Raw genomic sequence first — 27214 nt, 5'->3', positions numbered from 1 at the left:
ACAGCAGCAACAACGCCGACTGCCAAATCACAAGTAAATCCATTTAGTTCACTCTCTTACCATGATCCAATGTAATTTTCTTAAATTGTAATTTCGTTCCTCTTCTTTTTCACCTACAACTTTTCAAAAGTCATTAATTTAGAAATTCAGATGCGACCGCGGCGTGAAACATCTTAGAGATTGCCGCGACCCATAGTCCAATCATATTTCAGCTCTGAAGCGCATTTGCGAGCTCCTCTATGGGCGTGGTCGGAACCATAGTTTGCGCCGTTGCCGTTGCCGTCGCCCTCGTCCCTATACACAAGTTGTGGTCACACGCGTTAGGCGAGTCATCTCCGTGCTGCCGAAGTGCCGCTTAAAGAACAGAGACTTGAAGGTGGTGCGGAACTGCTTTGACATCAGGCCGTAGAGCACGAAACCAATGGCCGCGTTAATGAGCGCCAACAGATCCATAATCTCTCCAAAGGGTGGATAGCAGTGGGCAAAGAAACATTTCTCTAGCATGCCGGAAAGCAAGCCCAGAAGTCCTTGTGGAAATTCCGTGATTAGAAACAGCACCAGCACGGCCACAAGCAATAGTGTGGTGCGATCGTTGCGCCGATCACAACGCGGCGGTCTACAAAAACAAATAGGTATAGACACAAGCACTATTAGTATTCTTCCTTACTTATATAGTACTAGCGTCCTGCCCCTGCTTCGCACGGGTATTTTTACAAAAACTTTACAAATTATACATTTTATAACGCACCCCACACACTTAACACACATACACCCTTCTTTTTGCTATGAGTTACTAAGAGTAACTTTATTTTGGATCTTATTATTTTAATGATTTTTTGTTCATTTTTAGATTTTTTTTTTGTTATTCTTTATTAGGTCAGAGGTTCGCTGTAAAAGATATTTGATGTTTTATTTTGTGGTAGCGAAATAAATTGATTTTCAGGAACATTGATTTCCCTACTAATTCAAAGGCTTGGCCTTGGGGTTACCGGAAATTGAAGCCATATAAATGATCAAATGGGATCATCGGTATCCTCGTTATATGAGCTAGTGGACCAATTGCTGGGCCGTTCATAATAGTTGCTACACTTAAATTGTCCTGCAATTCCTTAATAAGCAGCCTCGTCCCATTGCACATGCTTGGAAGGCTTTAATTTCTCAAAATTCCGAATTTTACCGTCAATTCATGTGGCGGCAGTCCAGAAGGTTTTATTTAATTTAAATGTCTTCAATATTAATCAAATGTCTTCAATCATTAATATTACCTTAACATTTAAAGTGACAATGTTTCGAGGATGATAATGAACTAACCGCATGCTATTCAGGAGTTTTTTAAGGAAATTTGTTTACACCTTTGGTTACATTATTGTCGTTTTAGTAAGGATTCCATTCTTTTTTGCAAATATAATATAGGCCATGTAGCTTCCCAACAGTGAAAGAATCCATTAAATCGGTCCAGTAGATTCGACAAACAAACAATCAAATTCTTTCTCTTTATAATGTTAGTACACTTGTACAAAACGCAAGGTTGAAAAGAAATACACCTAATTCTGATTTTACACGGTCTTTTTTACATGGTTTTGATTCAACACGGTTTGCAAATAATAATATATTGTTACACGACTTTATTCCATTTAGCACACACAGCTAGAAATCATTCTTATATGGGTCGTTATGCACATTATACAAGTACGATGATGTGATTCACTGATTCACTGATTCACTGATTTCAATAAGATGAGGAGAGCTCGTTCGTCTATCCACTAATCTATGTATCTAGTTTTAATTGCTACTCATTTTATGCATACAATCCACAATTCATTATTATTTATCAAGTGGAAAAATGAACACTCATCAGGCTAATGATATGTACATACCTCTTCGACTTGCCTTCATTTAATTGAATTGCATACTTTTCTGGGGCATCGTAATCCTTTAGCTTGAGTCGTCGACGGGAAGCCTCGCAGAGCACACGCATCAGCACAAAGCTAATGATGGTCAGTATGCAGCAGGGTAGTAGCTTAATTATCACGGAATGTATCCAGAAGTTGAATCTGTGTGTGTGTGTGTGTGTGTGTGTGTGTGTGTGTGTGCGTATAGTATGTGGAGGAGCAAAATAGTATTGCGAATTACGTAATTGCTTCAAGGCTTACCTGTACAGAATAGTGTTCTTGTCGGCATCAACGTGATACAATGGCACTGGGCTGTCCTTCGCATAGCTCTTCTGGACCTTAAACACAAAGTACGTGGGAAAGCAGAGAATGGGCGATATGATGAAGGGAAAGAGTATGGCCTCTCTGGAATGTGATAGTAGGAAGTTGGCGCAGCTGCCGTTGGGATGCCTGTGAAAAAGAGAGGGAAACACTTTGCTATAAACGAAAACAAAAGAAAAGAAAAGCCACATTGCTGATGTGTTATTCATATTAGCCAGTTGACATTGACAAGTGCAAGTGCAGTCAGAAACTTAGAAAAAGCAACAAAAAAAAGGCCAAGTAGTAGTGTCTTGCCAGCACATGTAAGTAAACAATGCGTTATGCGAACAATAGACGTGCATGCAAATGCAGATTATACATGCCAAAAAGCTAAACAAAAGCACACAAATACCAGTCCACACTCACCGACTACCACTTCTCTTCCCTCCCACACCTACCTGATTGCAACATAACGCCAAACAGCCAGAGTGACGGTCAAGCCAATTGAAATTGTGTGCAGGATCTGTGTGAAATGCATGTGAACCAGAACGTAAACAGCCCAGCCGTAACTGAAATCCTTTTCACCTGTAACAACATAAGTAGATATGTGAGATGCCTTTCCATGTATACAAGTAGTACACATGTAGATTTTTCATTTGCATACCCGGCTTCATATATATGTACTGGTAGCATGTGAAGGGTATGTATTCCAACATGACGAACATGTCTGCCACAGCCAGCCATTTCAGAATTTTGTTGATGGGCGCCTTTGCCATCTCCTTTCTGGTCAGCACCATAATATTCAATATGTTTGCTATTGTCCCAAATATGCAAATCTGCAGAAACAAAACCAAATAACACTTATATAGTGTGCAAACAAAATGAAATGCTACTTGTACAGTCGAAACAGTGTATTGCACAGTCGGATGAATAGACTGTGCAATACACTGTTTCAACTCAAAACATTCGCTATTTTTTCGACATATTACATATACGAATATTCAAGGATTACGTGCTCTATTCATTTTTGAATCAAAACAATTACTCGATTATGTGCTTGGTTGATTACATGGAAAACATTTTTTTCAGACTTTTTTCGTTGCAAAAATCATATCTCCTGAACGAATAAAGTAATTTTAGTACAAAAAAAAAACATTTAATGATCAGTTTCGTATGATTTAATTTAATTTTGAATTTAATCATGAAATAATTTTGGAAATATCCTCGTTTTGCATGATTCTTGCATATATTTATACCCCCAAAAAAATTTTTTTTGTTCCTCGAGTCGTGGATTTCCTCTAACGTTTAGTAGGCCCACATTTTATCAACCGTGGAAGTAAGCTTCTTTTCACGAGTATTTCTAAAATAATAGGTCTGAAGTCGCCGATGCGTATTCTCAATATTAAAGTATCATCCAAATCTGTAAAGTTATTTTGAGTTTTAAACTTGACTTTACTATTAATTATAGTAAGGATACAGGCATATTTCACAATATATTTCACCTTTAATTTCAAGCAATATTGGACTTATACATATCTATAATTTGAGATTTATCACTTACAGTAGATTTGAGTAAATCAGACAATCCTTTGAGAGAGATTTTCTTAATCTCTGGAACATTTACTAGTAGATACGTTTATTCATAATCCTCAAAGCGTTCATGAAATTTTTTATTTTCGCAAGCTGTGCAAACCGTTAGTTAGTTCAACATTGCCTTCAATTAGAGTATCTACGTATAGCTCAGAACCAAAATGCTTTTGTCGTAGAAATATAGAAATCCTCTTTGAGTAGTTTTCGCATCTACTGGCTAACATTTGACACAGGAAAACCTGTCTTTGACTTTGATTTGAGTATATATCAGTGACAAAGTAAGCTCGTTTCCCGTAAGAACATAGTAATCCTCTTTGAGTGATTTTAGCATGTTATGTGGTACTCGTAATTGCAAAAATATCGACTCCTATTCATGGTAAGAAGCGTGACCTTTTGCCATCGAATAAATGGCAAAAATCCAAAGAGTCCATTCGTCGAGGACAGCGTTAAGCAATATGTCTTTTGAAGGGTATATAAATGGGAAATACAATTTACGAGCGTGTAAAGACAAATCTATTATATTGGTGGTTGATGGAACATTCACGTCAAAAACCCTCATAAAACTGTAGGTGGACTACAATGCACAATACAAAAAGAATAACATTTCATGTTTTATTCATGCCACTCAGCCTTGTGGATGACTTGTGTCAACACCTTGGGGTTTGATTTCAAAGTTATATACATAGTATAAGCATAATGTATGCAGGACGAGCCAAGTTCGATACACTTTTCTGTCAATAATAATATTAAAGCCTCAAATTAAATGAAAGGCCATATCGACTACTTTCGTTTCTCAGGAAATTCAAGTCAAGCTCAAGTGTTTTCCATCACAAGTTAAATTTAATGCTGATTGAAATGCTTAGAATACGTTTCATTTCCTTTGCCTATCAGACATAAAAATGCCTGAATATTAAATTACTTTTGGGTCAGAAAAGACCAAATTTGTAAGAGAATACTCTTATATACTTAGTAAGCGAGCTTACTAAATATGTATAAATGTCGAAAGGCAGGAAAATAAATTGCTTTCTGTTTTTATAAGGCACTGCTAATTGAGACAATATCATAAATTTAATTCTTTTGTTTGTGCAAGGGTTTCTGAAATATGTAAACACATAATTTTGCCCAATTTGTAAGGAGATTCAAAACATTCATTTATGTAGGTTGTGGACTACGTTCTATATACATGCATAGAGTTTTGTTTGTTTTTTTGTTGTCCGCAAGGTTCAAAGTTGACGGGCCGCACAAATGTTTCAGACACGAACACAAATAGCCCACAAAAACAAAACTCTTTTAGCTTACATTTTACTTAAGGGCCCTTTTTCATTCATTTTGAGGCCTTTGTGCTTTATGAGGCCCATCATCACGATAATTAGCACAGTCAAAATATTAGTTGTTGCTAATGAAAAAAGGATGTTTTTGTTTTTCATCACCCACTCACCAAGAGGGAAACATATCCATGTATATTATTGTAGGCCTTCAGCCACTGATAAATTTCTCCTTGGCAATAGCCAGCACACTCGTCCACGACTTCCTCTTTCTGCTGAGTTCGATTCTTTTGCAGATAATGATGCAGGAGCTTAACATACTCGATTATGTCGTTGTTGCTAAGCTCCAGGTCCTGCAGCATCGACGCATTCAAGTATCTGGCCAGCGAGGCCGTATCCAGTTGTGGCCCAGTCTGCGCCATATTTCAAATGTCCTGAATAAATCAATTGAGGCCTTGCAGCACCGCTTAAATCATCTTATCTGCCAATGGCTGAAAAAAAAGTAAAAAGTTGATTGAAAAGGCATTTTCATTAATTAATTTCATTAAGCTAGCATGCACAGCAGGCGTTTGGTAAAATAATTTGAATTTATTGCGCATATCCGAATGATTTAATTTTCAAAAATCATCGTTTTTAGGATTTTGTTATTGTACTGCTTGGAACAAATTAAGAAGTAGTCATTGTATAAGACATTTGCAAAATAAAGTCATAAGTATGGGACGCAACATGGCTTGCGTTCCTTTATGAACTGCTCAAATTTTCGATTCGACACACAGTATTATATACTACTATAATCCAAAGTGCTCTTAAATAAAACATTGCTTGAATTCCATCATAAATAAATTTGCATTTTCCTCTTTCTTTTTTCTTATGCAAAAACACACATTTTATTTTCCTTAAACGCGCTGCTTGGTCAAAACCCTGCGTGGTTTGTCGATTTCTCAAGTCAGTATACAACTCGTAAATAGTTTAAGAATAGTTTTGAATATTTTTTAATAAATTCCTAGGAGAATGAATAATTTTTTAAATAAGCAAAAATGCAATGTCACTTAAACATTGGTCTTTATGTTTTTCAACAATAATCGATACATAAATTTAATGAGGTTTCCACAAGCCCATAATTGGTGAAGGAAGAAGCTATTGCAATTGCATTTCATACATTTTATGTCGAATAAATGTAATTGCCAGACCATTTTATTGCACTGCAATAATCGAAACTCCTGCCAACTAATGAGTGCGTCAATATGCCTATCACTGGGGATGCAATTAGACCCACAATAAAGGCAGGGTATTCCAAACAAACATACTTGTATAAAATAGCAGCCAATGTCCGTTCGAAGCAATGGGAAACCTGCAAATCTCGTCCAATTTGTGGCAAGTTGTACGTTGCCCGGCACAAATGATGACTGATTGATTGACGGCGAACAAGCGCAAATGCAAATCTCAAAATTCGATATGTATGCGTCTATAGAACTGATTGGAGACTGGCTCCAATGCCAGCCACTTGTGTGCTGATGTGCACTGATATGCAGGCCCCTGGCAAAGCATTATCCGCAACTTAACCTTTTGTGTGGCCTTGTCTACTAATGCCGATTGTTAACTGCAAGGCAATGATGAAAACGGACCTAGCCTGAACTGCCTAGCATGTGGCCAAGTTAGTGAATTTCTGCAGAAACTGTTGTGTTCACTTGGTGAATATTTGAGATTTGTTTCAGCACTCACAGCATTTAAGCTCAGTGTGGTGTACTTGTAACTGAGCCGACTCATTATTTTTTAATTGCAAACATTCAACCATGTAACAACACAAATTTTTGTAGTTCAGCAATAATTGATGAAAAATTTAATGCATTTTTTGCGAGAGCGCAACAACTTAGCACACCTGCTGTGACAGCTAGGGCGTAGCGCTTAATTGGAAACACACACACACACACACACAAACAGACACACAACGACATCGGACGGACCACATTTGTATGCCGATAAAATACGATGCATAAATCACTCAAGACTGTGAGTTGTGCAAATCAAAGCCGCCATGTCGCGCCGCGTCGTGGAATGAAGGTGTTGATGGCGACTATTGACTGTCGACTGTCAACGGCCAACAGCCAACTACCAACTGCCAACAGCCAACTGCCAACTAAAGGCGACCAATTACACTGGCTAATGGGTACGTCTCACTTGACGGACTGACTGTCCGACTGAACGACCGACCAGCCAGACTGATAGACGAATCCTGTTCTGTGGACATCTAAACGAAAAACGGAGCGAATTGATTGCGCAAATGAAATTTATTGCTCATATGAAATGTATTTCTTTAAACGTATTTTGATCTGCGTTAGCTGATTGCCTCACATGGTCAAAAAGTGCTTGGACCTGGGAGATCTCTGCAATATGAATTCACACAGGCGTCCACAGAAAACACAAGATATACAAATACATATGCGCTAAACATATCGCGAATCGAAAAGTATTTATTTGCTGCCATGGGGAAAACATGTGCCTCTTTTTATGCACGAACCAATATTGACTTCAAGTCAATAGCTATTATGTGCTTGAGCAATCACTCAATCATAAAATGTGCCGCAATAAAACGGCCATCAATCACAAATAGAATGGGCGTTAAAATGCAATTATCTTCAATGTACTTGGCCATACACTGTACAACAAATATAAATCGAGACATTTCTTTAAACATATTTTTTTTTAACTAAACACCATTACATTAGTTTTGTTACTTGAATATTCAAATACAATATACAAGTCGTTTCATAGAAACCTTGTATGAGTTTCAAACTTAGAGTCGGATTTGAAAGTCGCCATAACTGGCAAGATTATATGGATCGCCTAAATCAGACGCCTACTGAAGCAGCGAAGAATAAAAGGCGTCAGGGTGGTGAGGAGGCTGAGCAGATCGAACCCTATGGATCACCCCAAGAGACATCTCTCTTGCTTAATTTTTAATATTTAATATTTTAATATTTCTTTTAAGTTGATTTTTACTATTATTTTTTGTGAACACATCAATGTAAGTTATTGCAGTAATAACAGTAAAATTAACATAGAAAAGAATAAAATCTATTATGCACCCCCTGAAAAAATGAAAGTAAAATAAAACAAAAGAAGGAAATATTGAAGTTAGTTATTGCTGGCATTAGTCGCATCTAGATAAATAGTCTTTTTAGCAATTAAAACTGCCGTTTTTTATCTCGAATAATTATTTTGCCATCGTAAAGTCCAGCCATCCCGTTGCTGCTAACATGCGCCTTTATCCTTTATCACAATTGCAACAAAATATGTTTTTTAAACAAATTGCAACCAGTGGACTGTGTACACGCCATAATCAATTTAAAAACATTTCATATAATGTTACAAAATTGCAGTTAAAGACCAACGAGCTATGGAAACTGTTGGCCGCTCCAAAAAGTCCAGAGCCAGCTTGCGAGCAGTTGTTTATTTCAAAATTCCAAAGGCTTATACAGAATTTATATAAAAAGTTTTTCAAAAAAGTTGAATAAATATACTCGCATATGCGAGTATAAGAAACAATTTTTTTACACGATATGTGTGCGTTGTGTTATTTTTTTTTACTCGTATACTCGTATGCAGGAAAATTGAAAAGTTTTTCTTCCCGTATTGTCAAGCTGTCGCTCACATTGCCCTCTGGGAGGCATCATGGCCAGGTGGTGCGTGGGACGCACTTATTAATACATAGGTACACACACATACACAGACGTTGGCATATGTAAAAAAAAAAAAAAAAAAATCGCGCGAAAGGCGTTCTCTGACAACGCTGCCACGTTGGCGCCATTTTCACAAACGCTGGATGCCACAAGCTGACAGGCATAGATAAAAGCCATGAGGATTTGTTGCTGCTGTTTATTGCTTGCCATCTCTCCAAGCTGTTAATTAATGTGATGTGCTGCGATATCTACATACGTATATATATATGTTCATATCTACTACATAAGTATATGTGTATGTGTGTTGTGTGAGTTTCTACTTGTGCGGCAAGCTGGGCACGTAGCTGTTTTTTATTGCTTCTGCTGCTGCTGCTGCCACAATAGCCACAGTCTCCTACAAATATGCGAGTACCCCAACTCCACAAACTTATCAGTATCTGTCAGTTTTACTTCCCATAAAGCTGATGCAGCACATTTACTTCAACAAGTACGTATGGGTATTAAAGCTCTATTATCGTTGCGTGTCCTCCTCAATTACCAAAGTCAATCTTCACTGATGTCATGTCGAGACTTGTTGATATCTATTTATTATAGCTACCTACATCTATTTAAAAATATGCAACTTCTTGAACAGACAAGCGATTGAAGCGCAAATCATTTGCAATTCAAATAGCATTTATAACACATTTGATTTTTTGGGTCATTAATAGCGTAAACAAATTAAAATATTAACCCATTAAATTGAACTAATCTGCCCATGCATAACAATTAATGAAATCGAGACGATAAAGTATTTTGCAAATAAATATTGCTTTTTAAATGCTTTGCTAAATGAATTTCCAAGTTTACATCTAGACCATCTACCCCATTCGTGCTACTATCGAGCGTAGTGAACGGCAACATAATGAATAGCTTTATAAATTGTGCAATTAGTTCAAGTCTTATTGAAATAAAGCAGGGATTTATTGGCCAAATTTGTCAACGTTTTTATGGCTGAGTAAAATTCTGAACTTGAACGGCTCAGCTGGCTGCTTAAAAGCCTCTAAGTGCTTATAAGCCAACGTCTTTACCCCACAATTCCCAAATACGTGTACGCCACAGCTTGAATGACTTGTGGCAGCTATGCGAATATGTTTTTGATCAAAAAACTATTTATGCATTATACCGCTCGCTGGCAAGCAAAACTGTCAGCCTTCCAGCTGAGCAGGGCGGACAAAAAGCAAAAACAAAAGCACAAACACAAGCACAAGCACACATACGAGTACACATCGCATATCGCACATACGCACTGTTGTCGCTGCAACAAGTTTGTGCAATTTTGACTTGATGTGGGCATACTGTGGACGATATTTCTAGCGAATGCGCGTGCGTGTTGATTTCTTTTTTGTGTTTTCGTCCAAATACTTTTTGCCTAATGAGTGCGTTTGACTTAGTTTTGAGTGAGCTGCTAACATTTGACGTGCAACATGGAATTGTATAAATACAGTCAGTCTTGCTATTAGCCGCGTTAGTTAAAATTCTGACACGGTACAGTGTTGTTGGCGACGCAAATATAATAATACATATCCGTTAAAATGAAACTCATTGTAAGTTGATCAAATGAATATATGTATATCTAGTACTATGTGCATCAGTTTACCAAAGTTCAAGAGGTTACAAGTTTTTCCAATGAAAAGGAAATCATAAACGACCAAGTTCTAAAACAAACAATACGAAAATTGTTGTAAGCCAAAAAGTTTGACCGTAAAGCTATAGATGAAGCAAAATCTTGTGTTTTATTTATACGATTTTTTGAGACGATTCCTCAAAAGAAGAGTTAACCATGACTACTGCTCTTTTGATACTTCGTGTTTAATATTTAATTTCAAAAGGCAGCCTGCAAACTGCCAGCAATTCCAGAAATATGTTTACATTTCTATTCCAATTCGTTACAAGTACTGCCGTAACATCACTCCTTGCCAAAGTAATTACTTCTACCATCTCATTAGTTTATTGACTATTTTCCTATGGTGTGGGGGCAGAACTGGCTGTCAATATTTTCCGTTACAGGACTTCTTGCTTTGAGTAAATGAGAATCTATTTGTATATACTTGGCATTACATTGTTTGCATATAATTTTCTTTACTTTCATGCGATTTAAAAATTACTGGCCTGCGTTCTAATGAGCAGCTCATATTGCTGATTGCTGGCGTGGCTTGCACCTTGGCCGCACCTGCCAACCAACAGGAACATCAACAGGCGGAGTCCTTAAGCAAGGCGAAGCGTGGCCTGTCGCTTGGCCTTGGCTACCATGCACCATTGGTGACGCATTCGCATTATGTGGCACCGGCTGTCGTGCACCATGCGCCATTGATTTCCCATGCACCGCTCATTGCACACGCGCCTCTCATTTCACACGCGCCGCTGATTGCGCATCCGGTGTCATACCACTTGCCCACCTACCACTCCATCCATCATTTTAAGTAAGCAGCCGAACAGCAGACGAGGATACAGCAACAACTAAGCGAGTAACCTTCGGGCAACCTTCGCCACCTGGCCGTCTACATCTTACACAAACATCGAGCAGCACGTTGAACAAGAAATGGGGAAATGAAATGAGCAAAACATCCTCCCTCTGTTTTTGATTAAAAACCACGAACATTAAATTTCCAGAATTTAACTTTTATGTTAAGTTTAAGAATTCGCATTTCTACATTTGTAACCACATAGTACCTACCATCCTTGCATTTAAATAAATGTACGACTAAACGGTGAGTAGCAATTTCGACTAATTACTGAACTGCGTGGGCAACGCTCTGCATACACAATACTTAACCATCAAATTGCAATGCCAATTAAACGTTAATAATGAATCCGACGACTGTCAAGTGGTTAATGTTTACCCATTATCCTGGCAATGTACTATATGCTTCTAAAGGTAGCGCTTATATAATGTTTAAGCTTCTTAAGCCACAATTACCTTTCTGGCAAAGGTAGTGAATGCATAATAGTTGCATAATGGGTCATTGAAAATATTTTAAGTCACATCATCAACATCGGAAAATGGCGGAATTAAGGCATTTTTATGAAATTGTGATGAGCCCGCTAAAAATTTCAAAAGAATATACTTGAATTCTAGATTGTATACATATATAGTGAATATATGTACAAGTATATAATGAATTCTAGACTTTAAACGAGTTATACATGATCTTGCCTAATAAAGTCATCAAGCTACACGTGCACATATACGATATAATCAATTGTATTAAGAATAATACCCTTTTACTTTTAACTACTTATATAATATTTATTAATAGTTCCAGCCTTTCAAATAAGCTTTGTTGTACCATGCCACAGGTTACTATTGAATGTTTAAACTAAATGTTTAAAGCCAAAAGACATTATTTCCACCGATCGGTTTTTTGGCAGTTATACAACTATAAGTAATCAGACACCAGTATATTACACACGTATATCTTACATTTCAAGAAAATTGAATATAACATACATATAGTACATCTTATAAATATTTGTACTCACATACTCTGATTTGAGTAATTTGCATGGAAAGTCAATATTAAGCATTTCCACGAACAACTTAAGGTGTTAATTAGTCATGCGAAATATATATATACAAGAATATAACGAGGTATAGATCAACCAAACAGGCCAACGAATGACGAATGTTGTACATATATGTATGTTTACTCGTATAACAAAAGGACACAATTTTTATTTACATATGCCTATGATTACCTTTAAAATGGAGTCTGCCACAACTTGACTTGAGCTTTACACATATTAGACCAAAACCAATATACCCTTTCCAAGGAAATAAAAATATAATAAAGGATTTTTTTAATATTAAGAAACAACAAAAAGTCAACAATCACTTTATGTACTTAAAGTATTTCTATATTTCTATATTTCTATTTCTATATACTAGCTTAAACTCATTTAAATTACCAGTTTTATTCAATTCCACGGAAACTTGTGTCCAAAACACCATAAAACTAATACCTTTTATTGAACACTTACCAGTCACACGAACATCGATTGACAACATATTTATTTCACGAATTACGAGAGTTACGATTTGCGGGGGAGAGGGGGAAGGGAGGGAAATTCCAAAATACACAATTTCTGCGTATTCACATAAGGCTTTATACATACTTGTATACATATACGTGTATGCATAGAAATGTTCGAAAATTATTTACATTTTCCGCATTGAAAACCAAATAATATTTATAATTTGGGTCTGTTTGGATTTAATAATAGACTATTTTTTTTCGGACCAATGAACGAACTGAATATTGTATGTTTAAATATATAATTCGCATGCCTCCAAATCAATAAAATATCACTGCGCATTTGTTATGATTGCCATACAGAAGGCCAGACGTAACCCCATTTTCCATAGACCCACTTAATTATGTGCGTCTCGACCATTAAACGCCAGAACTTACATGTATAGTATACATCTTTCAGTAAATTTATTTCCAGTCTTTGATCAGTCAAAGTCGCAGAAGATTTCGGATAAGTTATAGATAGATATAGGTGTGATTATTGTGCTCGCCATTTAAACAACAGTATACAAAGAAAGTGGTGTAAAGAAAGAGTAATACGCCTGTATTATCTTTATTCAACAAAAAAAGTGCCAAAGAAGTAAAGTTAATCCGGGCGGCGAATATTGGCATCTTCACGTAGCCACAAGTTGATCCTTCGTTGGCAATTGGAGCCTAGCTTGGAGAGCGTGCAAAGTATGTAACATGCAGAAGGAAGCATCTCCGACCCCATAAAGTATATATATTCTGAATCAGCATGACGAGAGAAATCAATCTAGACATGTCCGTCCATCCGTCCGTCCGTCTGTCCGCCTGGATGAACGCAAGGATCTCAGAAACTATAACAGCTAGAATAACCAAAGTTGGCATCCAGATTCTCCTAGGTCCGAGAAAGGACGAGTTTATTTTTTTTTTTTAATTTTCCCCCCTTCTCCCGCTACAGAATTTCGTTATTAGCGTCCACATTTCAAATGCTACCCAAATCAAACTTTGCACACATAATTTACAAGTATATATAATTATCTACTGTTAAAATTGTATTCAATTCGGTCAATTCTAAGAAAAGTTACAAGTATTAGCGAAACAAATTCTCCCCAGTACAACCCCCCCCCCCCCCCCCCCCCAAACTGCAGCAACAAGTTCGCTCTTCTTCTTCCTCTTTTTGCTGCTGCTATGGGCTCATATAACTCAGTGACGGAAGTTTACCTGGGTACAGGGTACTACACTGTCGGGCTTGCTCGACTGTAGCGTTCTCTCTTGTTTTATTTTTATTTTAATGTGAGCGTGAATCAACCTTCAATTTTTGGTGAACGATTTACATGTTTACAATATTTATCACTTTAAGATATAGAATAATTGATTTCATATGTGTGTATCTACACTATTTTTGGTAGATTTTATTGCTTCATAGAAATTCACGAAAAGCACTTTTCAGATATATATATTATGCAAAGAATTTTATTTTGCGAAACTTAGCACGAATGTTTCCATCTAAATTTTGTTAAATTTGTATGCGCTTTTTCAAAGCTTTGCACACCACTTGATATTTTACGAGCATACTTTGCCAGAAAAGCGCGGGTACGATAAGGTCAATTAACTTTCATTACTAAGTGTAAATCCTGACAGCTGCCTTTGTGATTTGCTAAACTAACGCGTGCATTTCATGTCCTGACTACCAAGTGCTAGACCAGGACAATGAATGGCATCGTGACGTGCCATGCTAAAGCTTTAAAGGCAAGGAGAGAGAACACTGTACGTGGCCACAATACACAATTTTAGCACAACAATGAAGATCAAATGTTTTTTGTTTTGTAAATAAAAAAGGTATTGCACCACATTTATTGCAAACAAAAGTTTGGAAAATTAAAAACTTAAAAAACTTAGAAACATAAAGTCTTGCATGAAGCAACGTGCGACATTTATTCAGAAAAACTGTCACTCCAATAGGTAGTGGTAGGAGGCGCCACCGACTTGAAAAGGTCCCGACCCTGCGTCAAATTTTCGCCACTAACAGTGCTGCGTTTAGTGCTCTTCACGTCGGGCAGTCGCGGACAATTCAGACTCTGATGCCGCTGCAAACGTGTCTGCGTAAGGAAAGTGCGGTGACATCGCTTACACTCATATATCAGGCCATCTTCGTCATGCTTCATAGACATATGGCGCTTCAATTCTGCGCGCAGCTTAAATGCCTCGGGGCAAAGTTCACAATTGAATTGCAAGCGCTCTAGTTCATGACGTTCCATATGAGTTTGAAACGCACGCTGCACCTTAAATATTTTATTGCAAATCTCACACTGAATTTCTCGGCTTGGGTCGTGCGTTTTGCGATGCAAAACGTAGGATTGCTTTCGTGAAAACGTCAAGTCGCAACGATCGCATTCGAAGGGTCCTTGACTTGCGGCTGCCGGTGCTATACATTTCTTTTTGTGGCCAATTCCATCATCGTCGTTGTTGTTGCCGCTGCCCGACACTGCACGTTTTCTTCCCTGTTTACGTTTACGTCGGCCCCTACCCGACGTCCTTTTACGCTTATCACTTATATCCGAATCCGCCGAGTCGCTTTCCGCTGTTGTGGAGCCACCCACGTCAGATACCTTGAATTCTACATCGTCATTGAGCTCCTCCTCCTCGCTACCAGAATCTGAGACAGGGGCATCGATTACCACATAGCCGCGCGGTCGACGCACTTTGTTTTTACTACGTGACAAGTGTTTGCGCAGGTCCCTTTCGGTCGTCTCCAGCTTATTCTTCAGATTTATGGCAATTGTAACGCTGTCGAGACATCCGTTGCAGATGAACTGCGGCATGTAATCTTTCAACGCAATGGATACACTGGGACATATCGTCATTAGCATGTCAGCGGGCGTAGCATTGGCTACCTTTTTAAATAAGCTGACTAGTTCCTTCTTACCAGTGCAGACACGGCACTGGTTCTCATCAACTTCGTCCTTTTGCTGTACGCTTGCACGTGCACTTACGCTGGCATCATTATTCTCTGTGGTATGTATTACTGTTTTGGGCTGTGGGTCGTCCCCGTCCCCCGTGATAAGCTCACCCTCTTCGGATTCTACAAATGAAGCTTCCTCTGGTTCAGCTTCCTGGTCGCCTTTCTCTGGAATTTGAGCGTTTTCGTCCTCCTTTACGTGGCTTTCATCCTCCTCTTCAGGCATTTCGCCCTCTAGGTACTCGGCCACTCCCATCTCCATACCTCCATACTCCTCCTCCTCCTCCACCACTTCAGTATTGACTGTGTCGTCGCCCTAAAAATTGATAACGATTCTAGTTATCTCATAAATTGTATCCAGTACATTGTTTACAAACCTCTACTACTTCTCCTTGGTAATCAATAACTTCATCCGGGTGGTCCTTTGTGGCATCCTCCACCCTCTCGTATTCCTCCTTATCATGCTCTACATGTTCGGAAATGCCATTTGTTGATGCTACAGCATTTGTATCTGCGGCTATTGACTCTTCGGTTTCCATGTTATACTGTTTGTTTATGTTTGTTGTTGGGTTTTTGCTTATTTCGCAGCGGGAGCACACTATTCACACTATTTCGTTTTTGTTATAATTGTGCAGTATAACTTAACACGAACACTTTTTTCTACGTTTATACATAAATGAGCAGTTACTAATTAGTTTGAAATATATCTAATTGTTAAAATCGAAAATAAATTCTAGAAATATTATATACATCCACGACGCGGCCATATTACAACTATTGTGAATAGATACACACGCTGCAATCAGCTGTTTCGATTTCGATAACAGTGGTGAGACTGTAGCCGATAACAGCAGTTGTTTTGTGGGCGCCAACTGTTAAATTCAAAAAAAATTATTCACAACAAAAACAGTAGTAACATAAAAAATACTGTAAATTAACAAGTCCGTTTATAAACAATTATTATTTTTTGTATAGTTTAATAAAAAGCTGCAAACAAAAGACATTGTAAGACTTTTAAAAACAATCCAACTGTATCCATTTAAAATAAAGCACGAAAATCTACCATGAAAATTAATGGCGAGGCTAGAAAATATGAGGTTTCAGTCAATGTCAAAACAACAAACTACCCAAATTATTCACCACGACAGCTCCAATTCAACAGTACGAGTGAGCCTATATTTCAATAATTTAATGTGAACAGCACCAAAGAGAAAATATCGTTGCTAAAAAGAGCCGGCGACACCAAAACCACAATTTCAGAACGCCATTTGCTACCACAAAGCCAACAAGGAGCCTGGCCTTTTGCTCATCTGTCTGAGCGTGTGTATGTATTGTGGTTGTTTATGTATGGCAGCAGTTGAATGCTTGGCACGGATGTGCCTCTGCACCACTCAACTTGAGTTTGCTCATTTTGTGTGATTTACGTAAACAATTGTAGCATTTGACATTAGCATCATCAACGCATCTCACTATGGCGCCTTTCGAGAATGGCCCTTTTTGTATATTTGAATGAAAAGCTTAAGTCTGCAAATGAAAACTCAACGTACTCGATGGCACCAAGCAACGATAGCGAAACAAGGTTGAAGTCGCAAGATAAATATGGCGTTACGTAAATGGTAAAAAGCATGATGATGTCGTTTGACAACGTTGTCATTGCCTTCCCTTCGGCGGCGTCACAAAGTGATTAATTATGCATGAACGGCTGTGACGTGAGCACCGTGAAGCGGTTGCCCACCCACGACAGACAGCATCCGACAGGATGCAAAAGACAAGCAGCAGCATATGGTGTCTGTCGATTGCGTACGAAAAGAGGGAATCACATAAATAAATATACATACGTATATATAGAATATGGGTGCAATCACTTGTGTGCATGTTGCATATGCAAAAGGTAAATGCGCTGTGGGAAATATTTTGATTTGCTTTATAAAACTGATTAAATATTTGAGATCTGTGTTCAACTTAATGCAGTTTAAGTGTTTAAGTTCAGGACTTGCTAATCTTCGAGTACTGAGAGCGATATTGTTGCTTAATTTTACTTAGGATTTTCATCATCTCTATAGTTTTCAGTATGTGATTTCGCACAAAAGAAAATAGGTATCGACCAATCACGGTTTACGTCTTACCCCCTATGTCTACAATTTTAAACGTTGGTCCATATGTCCATATGTTCGTAGATATATGTACATATTATTCAATTGCAGTACTTGAACAAAAACATTTCTATGCATCATACTAAAATGACAAATGTACATATATGTGTACATACCCTTAGACTACGGTCCCATTGTTATCGCAAAAAGCAATAATGTATAGTAATGTGTTATCATAAGGATTAAACGAAAATTCCTATAAGTACTGTAATGAAATAGTCATAAAATATGCCATTAGCGTGTGCGTTGTTATGTGTCAGTTAATTATGAATACAAACAATTTAGAAAAGCATATACAAGTATAATGTATTAATACTTGACTAACTTAAAAACTGGCAGCTGGCAGGTGATGTAGCGAAAGCAAATTCATGTAGCAACATGGCAGTCAAGAAAAACCTAAAATAAATTGCGCAGCAGACCACCTTAACGTTTTTGACGCTTATCTAAATTTTGGTTTGCGGAAATTAGCAACTACAAAAGCAACAGAAAGAGCCTTTGAAAAGCCAGGGTGACTTTGAAGTTTGTGCGTGCATGTGGATGTAGTTCGTGGGCGTTACTGATTTAAAAAATGTAGACACAAGGCTCCGAGCCGCGTCAATAAATAAATAAATACATGTAAAAAATTACTTGCAGTGGGTCGTTCATCTAAGTCAATTTGGCATTTTTATTGATTAGACTTTGACTTTCTTTTTTCTCGTACGATTACGTAAGCTAAAAGCCGCAATAATATTTATCCAATATATTGTAATGTATGTTTAATCATACTGTAGTATTGGAGTGAAATTGCTTTGCTAAGACCTCTTCACAAATCAGGTTATGAAATTATTGAAAATGCAATAAAAGCGATAAATAAATAAAATAAAATAATAAAAATAAAATAATAATAATAAAATAAATAATAAAAGCTGCAATTTAAATTTTTATGTTATATGTTATGTCATATGATTAATAGAAAAATTTCAACAAATTCAACTTAGTTCCATTTTTTAAGGCGAAATAGTGCGCCATAATAATGAATGTTTGTTCGAGTTCATATGGCCCGTTGCCCCTGCCTACGCCCTTGGGTAAATTAAGTTTGTGCAAACCATTTAATATTCTTCATCATCATGAAGAGTCGAATGGACGAATGAAGCCACGTTTACCAAAATAGGTATGTGCAGGCAACACGAGGTTATTTAAGTTTTTTTTATTTTATCCCTTCTCCCCCTCTGCAGACTTTCGTCAATATTCGTCATATTCTCCAAGCAACCAGTTTATTTAGTATTTTCTCCAGCAAATGCAAACAAAAATTTCTCATTTTGGTTTCAATAACATACGTTTACTATGATGCAAATGATGATGTTGTTGGTTACTGGTAAATCAAAAGCAGCTTAAAGTAGATTTTATAATTTATTCAATGTACCCGAATTCGTTGCAGTAATTAAGTTGTTCACTCATCGGTCTGATTGAATTTACGATATGTTTCTAGCCGGCCATGAAGGCGACTACCTAAATAAATGCGAACTTCGATATTGTGGTAAGGCATCTTTTAATGTGTTTTATAGTTTTTGTTCAACAATAGACCAACTAAGTCGATATCAGTGCTTTTGTAAAATTGTGAAAAATTATATATTTTGCGGTCATAAGATATTTATTTTTGAAGGCAATACGCAACTATAAAACTCTGGGCAGGTGCATTTAAATGGGACGTACAAGCAAAGAAGGTAAGAGACATCCGGATCGCCTAAGAACTATAAACGCCGAAATATAAAATATAAGACAGATAGCTAAGATCAAGAAGATGTCTAAAGACCGCGTTTGCAATAACGCATTATGCATTACCCGTTTAATGCTCAAGACCTTGCCCAAGTGACTTTCCAATATATGTATATTTTATTATATGTACAATATTTTCCAAAATTTCAGTTTTCAGCGTTAAGTATAATTCTTTTGTTACACATTTCCCCCAGCAAATCAAAATTATAACCCTGTTTCCACACATGTGTCTCAAAGTGGTTTATAAGCGCCCGAGGACAGGCTTTATCAAAGAGCCGCAGATATGATTATTATGTGTAATTCAATGTCCCCCAACTAAGCAGGCAATACTGGTGTGTAGTGTGAGTTTATAGCAGAGGAAATGCCCAAAGGTATGCTGCAAAAATGACCTTTCTATCATCTATAAACATACTACTATGTATCAATGAAATTGCTCGCAAAGCGATTAAGCTTAGGTATGAGAAATTTATTAAATTTGAAATAGAAAAAACGGCATCTGTACGTATGTACATGTAACTAAGCATGCTGCCAAATTAATTTCCCACATTATATACCACAAAATATAATTAATCTTTGGCCTTGACACCAAACAAAATATAATATATATAAAGGATTTTAACGGAATTACGAGCGCGATGAATTATCATTATAGCGAATTAATGTGGCACTAATCAACTCGAATTTGCAAACCCTTCTTGCTGAGCATTTAAACCCAATTATGTAAATGAGCGCATCTTTATATTCATTTGAAAAAAAAAAATACTCTCTTGACGGCTTGCCTGTAAATTTGTGTGGTACCGACATTTACGAGGAACAAAATGAAATTTAAAAAATAAAATAAGTAAAAGCATCAACAAAACATATAAGGGCATAATTTGTAAAGCCCCTGGGGTAATGTACACTCGTATATGTGTGCTGCTGCTATGTCGCGACGATAAGCTCCTTCCGTTGTGATGTTGTGATGATTGTAATGCGGAACCTTTATACACGCACATATACATACGCATATGTGCGTGCTATTTTTCTTAAAGAAATTTACACATGGCATACAATGCGAATGAATTACATATATGAGTATGAGTGGGGAGCTTATTATTAATATTTAGGGGCCAAGTGAGGCACAAACTTGTATAATCATATGACATAAAAACCGCACATTATTAGCTGGCTGCTAATAAACACTCCGATAAGCCTGTCTGGCTGTCTCGCTATCAACACATTAGATTGACTTCAAAAGCAAGTGACATGAAGCAAGCACAGGCTCTGGCCGCCACATACAAGTATGTATGTATAAACCTACATATGGCATTCCAATATTGAAAAGCTTTTGCTTTTGCCCACATTTGTCTCAATCAATTTGATGTTGATGTTGATGTTTATGAAGGAGCAGCACGTGCCTGCATTAGCATTTCACGTATTAAATTCCTAAAACAAGCGCCGACGATAGGTCCAAAATTTCAATCAAACTTGGCTAAAAAGTTTGTTAGAAGCGGTGCACGTGTCGCTGTCAAAGCCGTACGTGCAGAATGTTCGTAATAATACAAAAAAGCTCATAATATTATTGATAATTTGAGCAAGAGAGCAACGAAACATGAAATTTATGATCACCAAAGCACAACTCATTTTCACACTTCATAAAGCCCCACAAAGTATCAGCAGATAATAGTCAGTCGGTGGACAAACTATTGTAATTATTAGATAATTAAATTGGAAAATATTCCATTTTAGTATACTGTGTCCTCGTCTCAAGTTTCAAGGATATGTGAAGGTAAAGCAGCTCGATGATTTATTTTAATTCATTGTATTCATTTAATTCTAACTTCTACAAATAACAGATAATTATAATTTGATCATTTTTTATGTGTCTACATGATTCATAAAATATTTTAATTAAAATTTGCTAAACTGTTTTTTTTTTTTCAATCTAATAAATATAAGTACAATATTGAGTGCTCTTAATGAGATTAAAATTTGTCAAATTTTAATAAAAATACAAAATTATCTTCACAGTTCTTCTAATTACTTCAAAAGAAAAGTAAATTCCTGAAGGTTGGGTTGGTCGAGCTGGCAACGGTTTTTCCAACAGCTGAAGGATGGCAATCATATATTGCAAATGTATTTGAAATTAATTTCGTGGTATACTTAACAAGTTAAACATGTTTACAAATATCATGAAAATGCACAATTATGAAAATGAGTGTGCCATCACTTCAAATAGAATTTGTAGACTGTAAAAATCTTTTGAAGTGGCTGAGTTGTGACATTCAAAGCATAATTAACGGCCTAAAGACATATGCGTTCATATCGCAAGCAAAATAAACTTAAAAATATTCCAAAAAAAACCCTCAAATATTTCAAAAGTTTTACTTTCTTTGAGAATCAAATTAGGCAAGATAAGCAACCGCTTTTAAACAGGTTCCAGTTTGACGAATCAACATTTTTGCCAACACAAAGGCGACAAACGCCAACGCTCAATAACGACAAATTGTTATGGTAGAACTTTCTTTGATCTTGAGCGCGCGGCGTCTACGAATGGGGAATGCCCAAGTTGCGGCTTAAACATAAAAGCACATAAACAAAACAAAAAGCTAGCGAATAAAAGTGTGCTATGCGCCCGTACAATGAACCGAAGACGCGCATACGTGTATAGCTATTAGAACAAACAAGATAAATATGTACATATATATGAATAATATATATGAATATATATGAATAACTAATATTAAAACACATATAAATTGAAATTATCAAAAATATATTTGTTGATTTTTATTGTTTACTTTCAATCTTTCCCCTGATGGCACCCAGAGTCTCGTCCCTGTCAGATTTCTAGCGCCAAACGTTTGTTCTTTTGCGAAACTCGTTTTATCAGAGCTTATACAATAACAACAAACATTGAAGCGGATTATAACTGGCCGTCTGCATATTTTTGTCGACGACGCCACCACCAGCACCAGCACCACCGACGCCAACGCCGACGCCGACTTCAAAATTAATCGTCTATATACACAAACAAAAGGCAAAAACAAAATCAACTATAAAATATAAATCAGCTGGCCTAGTACGCTTCCAATATTGCCCGCTGGATTCTTTCATTCATCCCAGCTGTGCGTCTATATCGGGGCACATATGTACGAGTAGTATAAATAGCAGCCAGTCGGCCACAGCAAATTAGACTAAACTCAACCTTCATTGTGAACAAATACAAGAGCTCAAACGCAAAATGACGAAATTGGTGTTCGTTGCCTTGATTGTGGCCGCCATTAGCCTGATCTGTGTTAGTGCTGCACCCGCTCAGATTTTAGATGCGCATACTGCCATCCAGAAGATAATTGGTATGTTCCATAAAACACAAACACTGCGCAGTTAACATTCTAACTTGCAAAATATTTATTTATCATTGCTATAGCTGCTTACAACCGCTACCCAGGACCTTCTATCGTACACCCACCAGAGATTGCCACTCTCATTGATCCCAACACATTCGTGCCTAACATCTATGGATAGGCTGGCAAATGTAAGGACAACCCTAATCTTGACAACCAATGTTATTGTGTTATTGTTTGTGTGTTTTGTTAATTCGAATAAAATAAAATTAAAAAGTTTTTGTTGAAAAAACATAAAAAGCTTGTAAAGCGATATTTCCATTTATTTCACCTTTTTTTGTTTATCAGCAACGCTATTAAAATTATTTTACGTTAATTATATAATCAGCACCAATTAGGCGGCAAACGTTGGAACATTAAATACGAACGGCTATATTATACGTACCTCAAACATTTAGCGTAGTACTTAATCTCATTAAAATATAACACATTGATACTTAATTGGCGCCGCTCCGAACTGGCCATTAAATTTAAATTCAATGCAAATGTGACAAAGTGTCGGTAATAATATAAACGTAAAGTTTAGCGAAATGCAAGGTGAAGCTAATTTTAAATTATTTGCAGTTATTATTTAGCAACAAAATACCTACAAATATACACAGCTGATTGTTATTCGGGTATTTCAGAAGAACTTGTTCCAATTTTAGCAATCTTTAAATATGCAAACCAAAATGCCATAAACAAGTTAGGTTTGCAGATATCACCAAATATACGAAATTCCAATGTCCGAAATAACCCGGATTTCACGCACCTAATTTTTCAGACTTTGCAAAATATATACTATATGTTTGTTCGATCCAAATGTTGTATAAACATGCGCGGCCATACCATTATTCAATAGTATAGTTTATATTTTTGATGAACGTACTAACTAATAACAAGTCAACACCAAATATAAAATTAGATTCGTAACAGGATCGCAAAAGTAATCAGCCTGTGAAATTATTTCCTCTTGATTTTTGGCTGCCTTTATATTTCGAGGTTGGAGAATAAAGAAATACAAGTATGTACATTTATTTTTTTAAAAGATTCAAAGGTTCCTTTTGGGTTTTTGTGCTATTCACAATATTCTCCATGAATACACTATCAATACACTAATCTTCAAAACATTTCTTCCGCTCAGAAGACTGTGCCTTCAAAACAAATCTTTTAAAAGGGCATTTGAAATTTGTTTAGTAGTTACAAGGGCTGCCTTTTATATTTCGAGATTGGAGTAAAAACAAATATGTATATTTCACCAAAAGATAGTTCATTCTTGTTTTAATTGCATTTCATAATATTCTCTATGAATTAACAACTCTTCGAATCATTTTTTCCACTCAAAAACCGTGAAAAATGATAACCCCATTTTTTTGATATGTTGAAAAGTTCAGTCATTTATTACTGTAAATGGAACCGATTGTCCCGTGGGTTGATGATCCGTTTTTTGCGCATCATTTCTCTCAAATCTTCAAAAACTTCTGGAAAGCAAATAGTCATGTACCATTCCTCATGACTATCCTATGCTCTACCGAAGGTACAATCGCCACTTAAGACTACTTGTAAGATAGTCAAATTAGTCGCCACTTAAGACTAAGACTAAGATAGTCATTTTGTGAAAAGCTAAGCGTTTAGACAAGACGCAGATGCGCAGGTTCTCGAACAGCTCACTATTTTGAGTTATAATAATATTTTGAAGATACTTTTTTTTATCAGTATATATTTGGAGTAAAATTTTTAAACATCTTTCAAAATATCTAAAATGTACGACTTAATATTACACTAACAACATGGCCAGCTTACAAATAATTGTCTGCAACAAATCATCTTAAATATTTAAAAACTAAACATACAGCTAGATCAAATATGTGTTACTCGTGTCAATTGTCCTTTTTAATATATTTTTTTTATTGTAAAGTTGTTATTTTAATATCTACAATATTTATATATACTTGTATATATATATATATATTTTTTTTACTTTTTGATACCTTCTATTTGTTCCCATGTATAAGTTGAATTATTGTTGTTTTTAACTTTCCGCTCCGTTTATTTTTGTTTTCCAACATGATGACACGTGGTGTCAGCAATCCATCAGACACCCCTTGACAATTCCACAAATTCTGAGTGCACTTCCTCCTGCCGTCCCATTTGGCACTCAGCCCTTTCCCATGACGATAGTAAAACGAATAGCGAATATTTAATTCACTGTCATGGCAGCTAAAATTTACGGGTTGTTGATACAATGTCTTGACTATTTGGTAACTATTCATTTCAATATTTTGTATTTGATTATCCAATAAAAAATATTTCGATGATCATATTTTTGCACAGAAACGCAAATAATCGAGAAGACAGCCTTAAAATACAAAATAAGTGAACATCGAAGTTTAAAGCTAATCGTTTTATAAAACTAGTAACAGTCTGGCCAGCAACACAGCACATGATTTGCATTTGATTTCCAAGATTGTTTACAGAGCACTTGCACTTAACTCGATTTGGCCTTCATCTACATAGTATGTGCACACACTTCAATGTGTCTGATATTGAAGGTCATAACCCGGAGGTTTAAGCTGCTGCAAAGGCACAGCCAACAAGTTTTTCGTCATGGATAACTGATACTGGCATAAATGGGAGCTGCCAATGCATGGACCGTTACATACATTTCAATATCATTGCATATGCATGAACAAAATATTTCGCACATTTGCCGTGGCACGTGGGCAATAGAGCATGAACTCGAGGAAAGACCAATTCGCAGGGGCTTGGTATAACCGGTACTACCAACGAGAATATAAGTAACAAGAGCTGTAAAGGCATGCATGGCACACTAAAAAAACACTCAAATATTTTGAAATGAAGGCAGCTGGGAATGGATGAGCAACACACCGACTCTGATACGATGTGAAGATAATGAATACATTGCACATACTATAGTATACATACTATATGTGAAAGGTTGTGATTCAGTTTACTATATACTTGTATGTATTACTTCAAGTTTAAGCAATAATAACTTTTAGTTGATTATATACATAACATAGGTATACGATGCAGCAAAACTTTATTCCAAGGCTGTCTCAGATTTAAAGATAAAGGCAGCTGAAATAGCTAATGGCGCCTATAGTTCAAGCATAACAGCGGCAAAAGTTATAGTCCATAGCATTAAACATCCTGCAATAGGGCACTTGGTTAACGCTCTTCTTAGGTACTCCTGCCTCCACAAGTGTAACTAATTGAAACGCCCAGTAACTAGATATATATACTATATATACATAGTACGCGCACATGCTACGCATTTTATAACACCAACGCCAATATTCTTTTATTTTTATTACAGCCCTATAAAACATCTGGCGGCTAAGCTGTGGCCACCCCCTGTTCCCTTCTGCCGTTTACGGTCGTGCTGGGCCCACCATATGCAACAAATGTCGCTTGACACTTGAATTTGCTTGAAATCCTAATAGTTATGGCCAGCCGAAGAATGTAATGAAAACTCGCACATACACAATCGATAGTAACTAAATTTGTAAGCAGGTTAGAAACATCAATACATTTGAATTGCAAATGATGCCCAATAATAAATAGGCATTCCATACACTCGTTTACATACATACTATATAGTATATGCATGCATATGTATAGTACATACCTCGTTAAGGTGGAATATCTCTCTCAGAATCTCTCTCGCTGATTTAATTATGCAAATTGTTGGCGCCACCAAAGTGTGCTAAAAAAAAAAAAAACAATATTGTTCAACAAACATGAGAAATGTGATATACTTGTTTAGTATATAAAATGTGTGTTTTTTCTCTTTTTAGGTTGGGATCGAAACAAATACAAGATTAATGATGTTTAAATTTACGCCAATTGGTTTTTGCATATATTTGATTAGTATCTGTCTTGCTTTTCGCTTATGTTTTTTTAATTTCCGACGCGAGACTAAAACTGAATGAATTCTGTGATGGCCATTTACATTTGTTATTTGTTATATATTTACAATAATATTGTTGCGGTAACATATTTTAAGCAAACAATTGCTAAACATAATTTGATAGTATAAAAATATGCTCAGATTAATTAAAAACATATTTGTAACTACAACTTTTATTGCGGATATTTTTTCAAGTATGAACTTAACAAAAAGAAAAAAAAAATATATATATACAAAAAATATAAACATAAAAAGAAATTGGTGTTTTTATACTCTATAAACAACAA

General features: G+C 36.4%; 4 protein-coding genes across 4 annotated transcripts; 2 read left to right on the top strand and 2 right to left on the bottom strand.

Annotated features, from left to right (window-relative positions):
* Window positions 1-200: 200 nt before the first annotated feature.
* On the bottom strand, window positions 201-26711 carry LOC115624548 (probable G-protein coupled receptor 139). Its single transcript, XM_030519275.1, has 7 exons — window positions 26646-26711; window positions 5221-5538; window positions 2857-3028; window positions 2651-2777; window positions 2154-2342; window positions 1878-2054; window positions 201-616 (listed from the first exon to the last, which is right to left on the bottom strand). Exons 2-7 carry the CDS (start codon window positions 5467-5469, stop codon window positions 295-297), a joined length of 1236 nt encoding a protein of 411 aa, XP_030375135.1. The 5' UTR covers window positions 5470-5538; window positions 26646-26711; the 3' UTR covers window positions 201-294.
* Window positions 10302-11193, top strand: LOC115619975. Its single transcript, XM_030513010.1, has 2 exons — window positions 10302-10313; window positions 10897-11193. Exons 1-2 carry the CDS (start codon window positions 10302-10304, stop codon window positions 11191-11193), a joined length of 309 nt encoding a protein of 102 aa, XP_030368870.1.
* On the bottom strand, window positions 14663-16405 carry LOC115624538 (zinc finger protein 37). Its single transcript, XM_030519265.1, has 2 exons — window positions 16098-16405; window positions 14663-16036 (listed from the first exon to the last, which is right to left on the bottom strand). The coding sequence occupies exons 1-2, from the start codon at window positions 16257-16259 to the stop codon at window positions 14696-14698; spliced, it is 1503 nt and encodes a 500-aa protein (XP_030375125.1). The 5' UTR covers window positions 16260-16405; the 3' UTR covers window positions 14663-14695.
* LOC115624557 lies at window positions 22852-23168 on the top strand. Its single transcript, XM_030519288.1, has 2 exons — window positions 22852-22963; window positions 23038-23168. The coding sequence occupies exons 1-2, from the start codon at window positions 22852-22854 to the stop codon at window positions 23133-23135; spliced, it is 210 nt and encodes a 69-aa protein (XP_030375148.1). The 3' UTR covers window positions 23136-23168.
* Window positions 26712-27214: the final 503 nt, after the last annotated feature.

The sequence above is a fragment of the Scaptodrosophila lebanonensis genome, unplaced genomic scaffold (assembly GCF_003285725.1).
Source record: "Scaptodrosophila lebanonensis strain 11010-0011.00,11010-0021.00 unplaced genomic scaffold, SlebRS2 tig00000001-arrow-pilon, whole genome shotgun sequence".
NCBI lineage: Eukaryota > Metazoa > Arthropoda > Insecta > Diptera > Drosophilidae > Scaptodrosophila > Scaptodrosophila lebanonensis.
Note: the sequence above shows the minus strand (reverse complement) of the source record. Positions and strands in the feature narration are given on the sequence as shown.

What these genes read in the sequence shown, in the direction of transcription:
- LOC115624557 (XM_030519288.1), top strand. Translation starts at nt 22,852, where the DNA reads ATGACGAAATTGGTGTTCGTTGCCTTGATTGTGGCCGCCATTAGCCTG. An exon ending in TGCCATCCAGAAGATAATTG is followed by an intron (nt 22,964 to 23,037) that starts GTATGTTCCATA and finishes TCATTGCTATAG; the next exon opens with CTGCTTACAACCGCTACCCA.
- LOC115624538 (XM_030519265.1), bottom strand. Translation starts at nt 16,259, where the DNA reads ATGGAAACCGAAGAGTCAATAGCCGCAGATACAAATGCTGTAGCATCA. An exon ending in ACCAAGGAGAAGTAGTAGAG is followed by an intron (nt 16,037 to 16,097) that starts GTTTGTAAACAA and finishes ATCAATTTTTAG; the next exon opens with GGCGACGACACAGTCAATAC.
- LOC115624548 (XM_030519275.1), bottom strand. Translation starts at nt 5,469, where the DNA reads ATGGCGCAGACTGGGCCACAACTGGATACGGCCTCGCTGGCCAGATAC. An exon ending in ATGGATATGTTTCCCTCTTG is followed by an intron (nt 3,029 to 5,220) that starts GTGAGTGGGTGA and finishes TTGTTTCTGCAG; the next exon opens with ATTTGCATATTTGGGACAAT. An exon ending in AATGAAGGCAAGTCGAAGAG is followed by an intron (nt 617 to 1,877) that starts GTATGTACATAT and finishes TTGTTTTTGTAG; the next exon opens with ACCGCCGCGTTGTGATCGGC.